Genomic DNA, 12,057 nt, shown 5'->3' with positions numbered 1-12,057 from the left:
TTTTACTAAATTAATAATGTAGGATCGTATCTGGTTACAGTAAGTTTCCTTTCAACAGTGAAAAGTTTGTACAATTATAAAAGTTTTAAATGGTTAAATCTTTTGCTACTTATTTTAATTCAAATCCAGTATATTATTATATATATTCAGAACTCAAACTATTCATCTTCATCTGAACCTTCAATTAAATTCCACAATGCAAACCTCTTGGCACTAGAACCACATTTCATGTTTATTCAACTGAGACTGTGTCTTGAAAAAGTGTTGAAGTTTGGGGGTTTTCTGGTGAGAATCCACATTCTGACATCACCTTGCCCATGACGGCGATTGGCTGCTGGAAGGCAAAGAAGAGTTTATAGCCAGTCACAGCAAGCAAATGAGTGAGTGAGACAGCAGAGGAAATATTCAATCTGTGTCACTCACTCCTGTGAGACTGTCTCCTCACTCCAGAACAGCAAAAGGGTAAGATTTACTATGATGGCTTCATTTTCTTAAAATTGAACACTCCACAATTTACATCTCTAGACCTGGCTTTTAATTTTTTATTTTAATGTTGATGTTACTGAATTGTATAGAATTGTATAGAATTGTTTATCATTAAACTAGTACCTCAGAGTTTAGATTTTTTCCAAAAGGTTAAGCTTATTAACCTACACATGTAAGTAAGTCCTTAATATTGTGCACATAAACTAGAAAATTTTGTGGCCTACTTTCTATGTCTCCACCTCACAAATAACTATTTGTTTTCTCCTTGTGATGTATTCAAGATAACCTGACTGAAATACTATTTTCAGTTGTAACTCTGCCGTAATGAATGCATATTTCACCACAAATTATGCCTAATCTATACTTCAGTTATATACAATGTCTTTTCAATACATTCTGTTTCAAAGTGTAAATATCCCGTATCTCTAAAATCAGTATAGAAAAGTACACAGTACTAAAGAAATAAATAACGGTAGTTCATCATACTTTTCCCAATGAAAACTTGTAATTACACTTTTAAAACTATCCTTTAAGAATGTTTTAATTGTTGTCTGGGTTAGTAGTAGTCAATATAGACGTCTTTGTTTTTTATGAATCACAAAGTAAATAAAATGAGATTTATGGAGGCAGCCAATTGCTGCCTACATGAATCACTTGGTTCTTTTTATATTATTCCTGCTATGTTTTCACCTAGTTGTTTTGACGGTGTGCTATGAGAAATTTATGTAATCAAAACCCTTTCTACAGTTCCATGTATTTAAGTTTTTAGCTCTTTAAGACATCATAAACATTCGATTCTTTTAATAAAGTTGCAAGGAAATAATCTGCCTGCTTGCTAGCAAGCCTGATCATGGGTAACAAAGTTCAAAGTATTACTTTAAGCACCCCAATATCAGTAAAAACTTCTTAGACAAATGGGTCCACTTCAGGGGCAAAGCCTCTTTTATCGTTGTGTGGCCATCAAGAACTTTTACTAAAGTAGACAGAACTGTGAGGAAGTCTGTAGACACCAAAATCAAAAAAACCCAGTCTGCCACAAATAGAGTGTGACTTGGGACCCAAGACACTGTCTCCAGGCCTTAAATTTTACTCTGTGTAATGTTTTAATGTTAGATATTCAATAAGGAAGCAATAAATGTGGCTAATGACAAAATGCAAAATCGAACCACAGAATACAGTATATGACATGGCTTTCATACATACATTTTAAGTATTACTTTTTCAAGTGTGTTTATGGGGAAATTGCCATCATTGTTACATATTGTTTCTAAAATGTTGCCATAGCTGTCACTCTCAGTTAAACACTCAGTTAAACATATGTCAGTGCAAATGGGTGGGTATTAGCAGGCTTTTAGCTAAGTTTATTCAACCTCTATTAAAACAGGGTTCTATCAAATAGAATGAAATTAAAGTCAGATAGGATTTTACTATCTCTCTCTTTTTATTTATGAGGAATCTATGTGGAAGTGAGATCTTTGCATGGCCGCAAAACCCAGAACTGTTTGAGAACTATTCCCATTCTGAGAGTCCATCTTCAATTCTTCTACAGAATTGGATTCTATAGAATTCTTCCATAGAAGTGAATTCTTCCATAGAATTCCATAGTCTCCATGATGACTACTGCTCTGACCCTGAAAAGCCCTTGACCCACCCTGTGACAATCTCCCCACTAGTGATGGAAAGCGTAAATGGCACTGAAGAATAACCTGATTTGAGGAAATCTGCCCCTGATATCCCAAGGTGAAACTCTGATGAACTTTTCTCATAGAGTTATCCTTCAACATGGCTGTCTGGTGCTACGTGCTATGAGAAGAGAATTTCACATATTATGGATCATTTCATACACACAAAAAAATACAAAGTATTCTAAGGTATTCATAGGAAAATGGCTCCTATTTTCCATCTTACAAATAAAACTTTGGTTCAAAACCCATATAGAACCAATATACAGAATATATATAATAACCACTGGTGTAAAAGCAATCATTTAAATGTTTACAATTTTTGCTTAGTTTTCAATTATATATATAAAAAAAATAACCCAGGTCACAGAACTATACTAACGATTCAATTCCTTAGCTGATATTCCTATATCAATGATATTAAGAAGACTCTTTGCCCCAATGTGAAGTACATCAAGCATTAAAGCCCCGTATAGTAATGAAATGGTCTGCCACTGACAAATCACAGCTGATAGGGTAAAACCAAGTACAGAACTAAAGATTACTTAAACAGACAGGTAAAGTTAGTTTTCTACCACTTAAAAAAGGAACAATTTTAAAATAAAAGCCAGGAAATTGGTCTTAGTCAAACTATAACTGGACAGAAATGAAAACAAATATTTCACCTTCTAGTATGAGTAAAAAAGTTACACTCTTAGTTTTAATATTTATTAACTTTACCGCTTCATTAATTCCAGAAGCAACCACCAAAATGAAGACTGCATTAATTTTGCTCAGCATTTTGGGAATGGCCTGTGCTTTCTCAGTAAGTTCTATATTAAAAACCTATAGTTATTTCCTTTTTTTGCCTTTTTATGTAAAAGATAGAGTATGTAATAATTAAATGTTCTTTCAAACAGATGAAAAATTTGCATCGAAGAGCCAAATTACAGGATTCTGAAGAAAATGGGGTAATTATGTTTAGCATACATTCTTGGTCTGACTATATTCTTCCTCTAGATTTATTATACATTAAACATGAATATGTCATTTATTTTGGTTATGCAGGTCTTTAAGTACCGGCCACGATATTCTCTTTACAAGCATGCCTACTTTTATCCTCCTCTAAAACGATTTCTAGCTCAGGTAAGCATAAAAAATAATTTTCTTTCCCACCCATTACAATTTAAAGGGGATCAAATTTAACTATAAAACAACTAAATTCAATTCTCACTGAAGGTCAGCCAGAAAGATTTACTTATTATAAAAAGTTTGTTTTTAATACAATACAATAAAATTTATTCCTAAGTTCTCTTTTAAAGCAGAGATATACATATCATTTGGGCCCAATCTAGAATGATATAATAAAAGCAAACATCTTGGTACAGAGTCCAGGTATTCTGGTTAACACATTGATGAAATGAACACTTTATCTATTGTTGACAATTAAGTCAGTGATGAGGTCACTGTCATGTTATAGTTGAGACAATACTGTCATACAGCTGTTAACATCCAATAATTTAGAGCCCTTTAACTGGTAAGTTAAAGACTAACTTCATAAATAGCAGAGACCATTTTTTTTTAATTTTTAATTTTTTATAAACATATATTTTTATCCCCAGGGGTACAGGTCTATGAATCACCAGGTTTACACACTTCACAGCACTCACCAAAGCACATACCCTCCCCAATGTCCATAATCCTACCCCCTTCTCTCAAACCCCCTCCCCCCAGCAACCCTCAGTTTGTTTTGTGAGATTAAGAGTCACTTATGGTTTGTCTCCCTCCCAATCCCATCTTGTTTCATTTGGAGAGACCATTTTTAAAAACATTGCTGATAATCAGTGGTGATTGCTGAGGATTCTCTGAACCTCTGACCTGTGTTGGTCACGATAACAGAAGTGTGGCTCAGGAATTGTAGAGGAGAGAGAGAAATTCATGAAGTGAATTATGAGAGTGTCTGTGAGAAAAACAAAACATCCTTAAAATTTGTAAACAAAAAAAAGAAAATAACAAACACTAAAAATAAGAATTTGTGTTTTTACTAGGTTACTAGTGAAGAAAGCCTTTGAAAACTTGAGGGTGTGGTGTTGATTTAAAATACTCAACAAACCAGAACTGTGCTATTTTTACTACTATACAGTTTGGGTTCAGGGCACCAATTATGCACCATTTGACCTGGGACTCCTGAGATGCTAAAAGCAGTCAAGATGCTGAAAACGATGCCTCAGCATAGTGGCTTGGCAGAGCATCCTACCATATGTTGGGCTAACCCATTTCTAACTCATACAATGATAGGAAATGATAATCTCAAAGTATTTATAGCACCATAATAATTATGGGGAATGTGTGTGGCCACAGAAATATGAACACAGATGATACAAGAGTTGTGGGTTTTCAGAATTGTCTTCCATTCTTTGGTACACTTCAGACCCATAAATAAACAGTGCTCATTTGAATGTTTGCCTCGTTCTCTTTCTTAAACTAAAGGGAAATGATAAAAATTTAAATTTCTGGCTAGCTCCACAATTTTTCTAAAATATCACATAGAGATATTCCCATCTGTAAATTTTTATAGATATATAAATGTGATCCAGTTAAAACAGCCATAGTGAAAAGATATTAGGAGATGTTATATTTTTTATTACTGATAAATTCAAAGTTCAAAAATCTCTGGTTTTTAATATACAATATTTAGAGAAATTATATGCAGACAAACTCATTTCAAGTAATATATAATTTGTTAGTAAGACAGTTGTATTTTAAAAATATCTGTGGGCAGGATGCCTGGGTGGCTCAGTCATTAAGCGTCTGCCTTCCACTGAGGTCATGATCCCAGGGTCCTAGGATTGAGCCCCCCCACAATCGGGCTCCCCTACTCAGCAGGGAGCCTGATTTTCCCTCTCCCCCTGCTTGTGCTCTCCTGCTTTCTGTCAAATAAATTAATTAAAATACTCAATAAAATATATGCCCCAATCCAACAGTCTGGTCTGACCTAGTATTGATGATTTATTCTCCTACTTTACAAAGCTTGATTTCCAGAATTTTTTCCCCTTATATGTCTACTTATATATTTCCCATAGCTCTGTATTATTTATTCTGCTAAATCTATCAAGTATTTGGTGCTCAGATTGTCACCCCAAAATGCATTATGCTGTGTTGGCTTTGAAATTTTTGTTTTATTCAAACAAATCTGTGTTTACATATAATATCTTTTTTCTTTTATTTTTTTAAGGTTTATTTATTTATTTTAGAGAGAATGTGCACAAGTAGGGAAAGGGGCAGAGGGAGAGGGAGAAAGAGAATCCTCAAGCTGATTCCTGCTGAACATGAAGCCCGACATGGGAATTGATTCCATGACCCTGAGATCATGACCCAAGAGGAAATCAAGAATTGGCCACTTAACAGATAGAGCCACCCAGGCACCCCTACATATAATCATTTCTAAAATACCAACTTCCATGAAATATGTCATATCAATTATAAAGCTATAAACAGTCTACCTATAGCTTATCTATCTGCTTGGCTATAGAAATGGAAGCATAAATAAGCTTAACAACCTAAGCATTTTTAATTAAGGAAATGCCTTCTTTCAGGAAGCATATGTTGTTTGAATTGTATGTGAATTCTTTGAGGGCAGAAACTTTAAATTCCTTTCATTGTACTGATCTCATCTATCATAGTCTCTGACATAGGGAAATTGTCCACGTTTCCATCTTTCTCTCTTGCTACCATCCTCATTCTCAAAATAATGCCTGAAACATATCTTTTGGGATTGAATAAATGGGAATGACAGAAGTTGAAAGGAGTAATGGTAAAATACATATACATACATATATGTGTGTGTAAGTGTATTTGACTTCCGGAAGAAAAATATGTCTTAGTTACAAATTGGCATAAATAAAAGAAAGGAAAAAAGAAAATGTTAAGGCTTCCAGGCATTTCATGAAGCTTTAAAATTGTTCTCACTGCAGACACTAATTGAAGAGTCATGTAGTTGGGACAGCAAGAAGGCTAGGGGTCAGGAAGCTTGTAAAAAGATTCAAACACTCCCACTGAGACAAAATACGTTGCAAAAATATACTGTCCTCTCTATTAACTAACAAGGAAAAATAGTTTACTGTAATATCATGCTTTATTTACCCTCTAGGCTGGGAAAGTACAACAATTAAGGTCATGGAAGTGGAAGAGCAGGTCTAATTATTCTCTATTCCACCCAAGGTTATTCTTGGCTCAAGGGGACAAGCATTCCCTTTTCTTGGGTGGATGGCATGGCCACTGAAGAATGAGCCCTACAGAACAGCCCTGGGCAGGACTGGAACATGAGTATTTCCTCATATCTGATCCCTAACCCTGAGGTTCTTCTGCAGCTATATTTTCTAAGACTCACAGAACTTAACTAGGTCACCAGAATCAAAGCCAAGATTTGTAGTGCAGAAAACAGCATCTTAAGTCAGGTACCCATTTATCTACCTGGTACCATTAGAGGTAGTTGCAGAAAGAAAAAGAAAATTTAATTTATCAAGATGAAAAATCTCCTCTACTATCTTAAAGTCTCTGATAACAGGTGTTTAGACTTATATTTTCTTTTAAAAAAAAGCGAAGCTTGTTAACTTATATTTTTATATGCAGACTCCTTGGTTTAATATATTCTCATTCAATATTGAGCTCTTTAGAGGGATGATACTCTATAACTCTCCTAAATGAGTAAGTGAATTAATTTAGTTTTTATATAATTTTTACCTCATATATATATAAAATCTCATATATAGAGAGAGAGAGGCTTATTTTATGAAGCAGCTTTAATTAGACTGAAAGATACTAAAAATTATGTGTAAATCTAATTTCAAATCAAATTCTAATTTAAATTCATCAAGAGCTCATTATTTAAAAGAATCGTTCTTTTATAAATAAATAAATCATTTATTTTACAATAAGCCTAATCATCATTTCCTTTATGTTTTATAAAGAAAATAGAATAACATGATCTATGTGCTAGTTCACTTGCTTTGAACGGGCTGGAGAAGTCACAACTGCTCTGGGCTTGATTCCTTCTCTATAAAATAAATTGAACCAAATAATCCTCTTGTTCTTAAAGAGTTAGATAATTCTGTGATTCATTGCTCTACAAAATGTTTCAACATATTTCCTGTGTATCTCATTTCATATCTTGATACCTAAAGATGCCTTTTTCTAACCTTATTTTATATATCTCTAATCTCCTTTTATCTCTCAGATTCATATGAGAACTGTTCTAATAAATCAATCAAGATGGTAATTCTCATTAGGGTAAATATTTGTATGTATTTTATCTTAATTCAATCAGCAAGAAATTTTCCTTGGTGTTGAAAGTATGTGTACATAAATATGTACATAGATATCCATATATATATGAATTCACATATATATACACTTTTTTTTTAGAGCAGTAGTGACTCATCTGAAGAAGATGGAAATGGTGACAGCTCAGAAGAGGAGGAAGAAGAGGAGGTAAGGAATTTCTGCAGGATTTTTCATAACAAACCAGGCACCATAAAAACAAATAGGAAACTGGTCTACTGTAGCCTGGACTCAGCAAACAGCCGTTGCCAGTTTACCAGCTACCCACAGTCTTCTATTTTGGACAAGGGGAATGTTATTGAATTAGAATCAACTAAATGACTTGTTTAAAATACTACTGCAATTTGACATTAAAGTAACCTGTAAGCTGTACACAAAACCAAAAATGTCTCCATTATAAGTGTAATTATAATTACATTATAATATCTCCGTTATAATGTAATTATAATTAACTTACAATAAATTATAATTATACTTTATAAATTCTGTTAAAAAGAAAAGAAAGTATTATTTATACTTAGGTGGACAGAACATGATGGTAAAAGACGAGTACCTAAACTCAGTGCAATACTTGTATTAAAAAGGATTAAATTTAAACTCAATTTACTAAGTGGGTAGTATATGAAAAGCTAATTTATATCCTCTACAATGATACCGCAATTCATTGGTCTTTCTTGACCCACAAAGTAGGGTTGTTCTTATGTGGTAATTATGTGGGAATGTTCTTATGTGGGAATTATATGGAAATTTCATGTTTTTTTGTCTAATAATAAAATTTGTGTTCTTATAGAAATCTGAATACTCAAGATGTCTAAATATATATAGCATTTTTAGTACTACAGATTCTACACATAGTACTGCACAGTTCTCTATAGTACTACAAATTAGTAGAGTTCACAGTTAAAATTCATCTGTATATCGTGGAAATTGTGCTAACATGTTTATAACTGACACACTTGCTCAATATGCTAATTAGGTATATTTTCCTGGAGAGTAAATTATAGCTATCCACTTCTTTGGGGACCTTCTAAATTTGGGTATTCTTAAGTACTGCTTATGAATGGGCAGTGACAGTCAAAAATGGATCATATATAAACATCTGTTATCTTGAAAATAAAATAGTGTGGGAACTTAAAATGTGACAAATAATTAGTTTGATTTTTTTAACCATAAAAATCATTTTTATATGGTTTGATATGATATGATAGTTTTAAAAAGTATCATGTCCAGTACTATAATTTACCCTAATAGCATAAGGAAGATCTTACAAGAATATCAAGCCAGTACAGGGAAAATGCCACCTACAAAATCCCACAGAATTTTACCCAGAGTTCCATTTAGTAATCTTACACAACAACGAAGCTGAGGTAATCCATTTACTACAACTGTTTGCTGTACAGTGATCACAAAATTGCCTTGCCAACTGGATTTCCCAATTAGATTGCATACCTTTTGGCAAAGGTTCTTCATTTGCTATGACAGTGGTTGGGAATGGAGGAAGATTAGAACTCCTTTAAAACTGTGATAAAATCATGCAAACTCAGAACGTTGCCAATAATCTCTGAACATTTATCATCTTCCCAAAAGTAATCTGAAACTTCTCATGACCCAGAGGACTAGAGACCATGTTTCATCTCTGGTTTGGGGAGAAGCAGTGCTGTACTCTCCTTACACCTCCTCACATTACCTAGCACAGTTTCTTATACAATATATGGTATCCAAAAATATCTGGGAGTTTGGTTTTGAAAACTTCAGAGAATAAATACTCCAAACATCATTTATGGAAAGTGACCATAGGAAAGTGGTTAAATAAGCTGGAGGCTTCTATCCTGAAGAGATTCTAGAACTTCCTTTTTCCCCATTTCCTCCTAAAATTTCATTGTCAATTCAGGTTAAATACATAGAATCCCCAGGAATTATATTCATATGAGAGGATGCTAGGGAATGTTTCTATTTGGCAATCTAACATTTTTTTCCACTCCTAAACCTCAGCCTCACTTTAAAAAACTTATTTAAATATAATATACACAAGGGACGCCTGGGTGGCTCAGTTGGTTAAGCAGCTGCCTTCGGCTCAGGTCATGATCCCAGTGTCCTGGGATCGAGTCCCACATCGGGCTCCTTGCTCAGCAGGGAGCCTGCTTCTCCTCTGCCTCTGTCTGCCATTCTGTCTGCCTGTGCTCGCTTGCTCTCCCTCTCTCTCTCTGATAAAATAAATAAAATCTTAAAAAAAAAAGTAAATATAATATACACAATTATCATGTGTATAGAGGTCACTGAAATTTCAGAAACTGAACACCCAAGTGTAACCCATATAAAAAGCAGCACATACACTGTGCTCCATTTCATTCATTAACCAAAACCGTCAAGTGTAACTGCTATTTTAAGTCCTAACAAGATACTGGCTTTGCCTATTTTTGTTTATTATGTAAATGGAATCACACATTGTACATTATTTTGTGTGTTTTCTCTTCTACTCTCAACTTCAAAGGCTGATCTGAATTGTTCTACGACTGTATATCATTCATTCTCACTGTCAGTATCTCATGAAGTGAATGTACCAAAATGTATTACTCTCCTGTTGATGGGCATTTGGGTAGTTTCCAAGTTTGGGCTATTGTGAACATTCTACTACTCCTTCTAGTGAACATATGCATTTATTTCTGGAGGCCATTTACTTAGAGGTTAAACTTCTAAGTCAAAAAGTATGCTTATGTTCAATCTTAGTAGAAACAACCAAAGCAGGTATACTGTGATCTCCCTCTATCAGTGTATCAGTTGCTTCACATTCTCACCACCACTTGTTTCTTTCAGTCATTTTAGCCATTCTAATAGGTTAATAATACTTTTTTTTTTTTTTAAAGATTTTTTATTTGTTTATTTGACAGAGAGAGTGATCACAAGTGGGCAGAGAGGCAGACAGAGAGAGGGGGGAAGCAGGCTCCCCGCCGAGCAGAGAGCCGGATGCGGGGCTTGATCCCAGGAACCTGAGCTCATGACCTTGGCCGAAGGCAGAGGCTTAACCCCTGAGCCACCCAGGCGCCCCCTTTTTTTTTTTTTTTTTTTTAATTATTGCTGGGATGCCCGGGTGGCTCAGTTGGTTAGGCGGCTGCCTTCGGCTCAGGTCATGATCCCAGCGTCCTGGGATCAAGTCCCGAATAGGGCTCCTTGCTCGGCAGGGAGCCTGCTTCTCCCTCTGCCTCTGCTGCCACTTTGCCTGCCTGTGCTCACTCGCTCTCGCTCTCTCTCTCTCTCTCTCTCTCTCTGCAGATAAATAAATAAAATCTTTTTAAAAAAATCATTGCTAATTTTCTATTCAAAAAGACATTTGATGCTTAATGCCCATTAATAGACTGACCTGTTTTCCTTTTAATTCACTGTAACAGGATATCCTTAAATAAAGTATCTAATAAAGAAAGGGCTTTGTAGGAGAAAATACAGAAGTTCAATGAGTTGAGAGTTTGGATCTTTAATTATGACCTCACCACTAATGAACTACCATCGATTTGATGGGTTTTTCATGTGTAATATGACAGTACAGAACCCTAATTGTATGTTCTAGTCTAAGAATCTTTCCTCTTTCTCCCCTGAAAGGTTTAGTCTGTTGGAATAAAGCATAAATGTGAAAAAATAAAGAGCATGGTGTTTGTGGGTTATTTGACACAATTAGTTTAGAGACTGTTTTGGGGTGGATTCTAGCAGTCCCAAAAGTTTACTGGAACAGTGGAATTTACAAATTTGATGAAAAAAACATATTCTTCTTTAGTCACTTTGTTTTAGTAATAAGGCAGCGTGAATCTGGGTTGTGTTTATTTTTAAATTTTTATTCTTTATATAAACTCATTTTCTTCTTCTAGTATTTTGTTTTGGAATCTGTGAATTATCTTAAGTTTTAATTTGAATTCCAATTAGTTAACATAAAGGTAATAAGAGCTTCAGGTATACAATACAGTGATTCATTTCTTTCAGTGAAAAGTGTTCATCACAAGTGCCCCCCTTAATCTCCATTGCTTATATAGCCCATCCTCCTACCTCCCTCACCGCTGGTAACCATCAGTTTGTTCTCTGTAGTTAAGAGTTTGTCTCTTGGTTTGCCCCTCTCTCTTTTTTTCCCTTTGCTTGTTTGTTTTATTTCTTAAATTCCACATATGAGTGAAATCATGTGGTACTGTCTTTCTCTAACTTATTTCATTAGCGTAATACTCTCTAGCTCCATCTACATCATTGCAAATGGCAAGGCTACATTCTTATTCATGGATGAATAGTAATCCATTATATATATGTATACATGTATGTATATGTATATGTGTATGCATCACATCCTCTTCATCCATGCATGTTTTAAAGTCTTGACTTTTAATATTAGCTATGAATCACATCAAACTAACTCCATTAACAAACAACTGCCTAACAACATAAAGGCCAAGAATACAATGTTAAATAAGATTATAGTAATACTATAAGATTATAATAAGCTTTGATTTGAGGAGTGTTAATTCTTTTAAAACATCTTTCTTCAATAACTTTATATACCACTAAAAATTTCTTGGAGTGTTTACTTTCTTCATTG

The 12,057-nt window shown here is 34.3% G+C and overlaps 1 protein-coding gene across 1 annotated transcript in view; it reads left to right on the top strand.

Moving 5' to 3' along the window:
• Window positions 1–282: 282 nt before the first annotated feature.
• Window positions 283–12,057, top strand: part of IBSP (integrin binding sialoprotein) — a 13,696-nt gene continuing 1,921 nt past the window's right edge. The window contains exons 1-5 of the mRNA XM_082726617.1: window positions 283–462; window positions 2,906–2,973; window positions 3,068–3,118; window positions 3,216–3,293; window positions 7,572–7,781. Coding sequence (XP_082582743.1) covers window positions 2,920–2,973; window positions 3,068–3,118; window positions 3,216–3,293; window positions 7,572–7,781 — 393 coding nt within the window. The 5' untranslated portion in view covers window positions 283–462; window positions 2,906–2,919. The remainder of the gene's footprint in view (window positions 463–2,905; window positions 2,974–3,067; window positions 3,119–3,215; window positions 3,294–7,571; window positions 7,782–12,057) is intronic.

The sequence above is a fragment of the Mustela nivalis genome (genome assembly GCF_964662115.1).
Source record: "Mustela nivalis genome assembly, chromosome: 4".
Taxonomy (NCBI): Eukaryota; Metazoa; Chordata; class Mammalia; order Carnivora; family Mustelidae; genus Mustela; species Mustela nivalis.
This window is presented reverse-complemented; position numbering and strand designations above follow the sequence as displayed.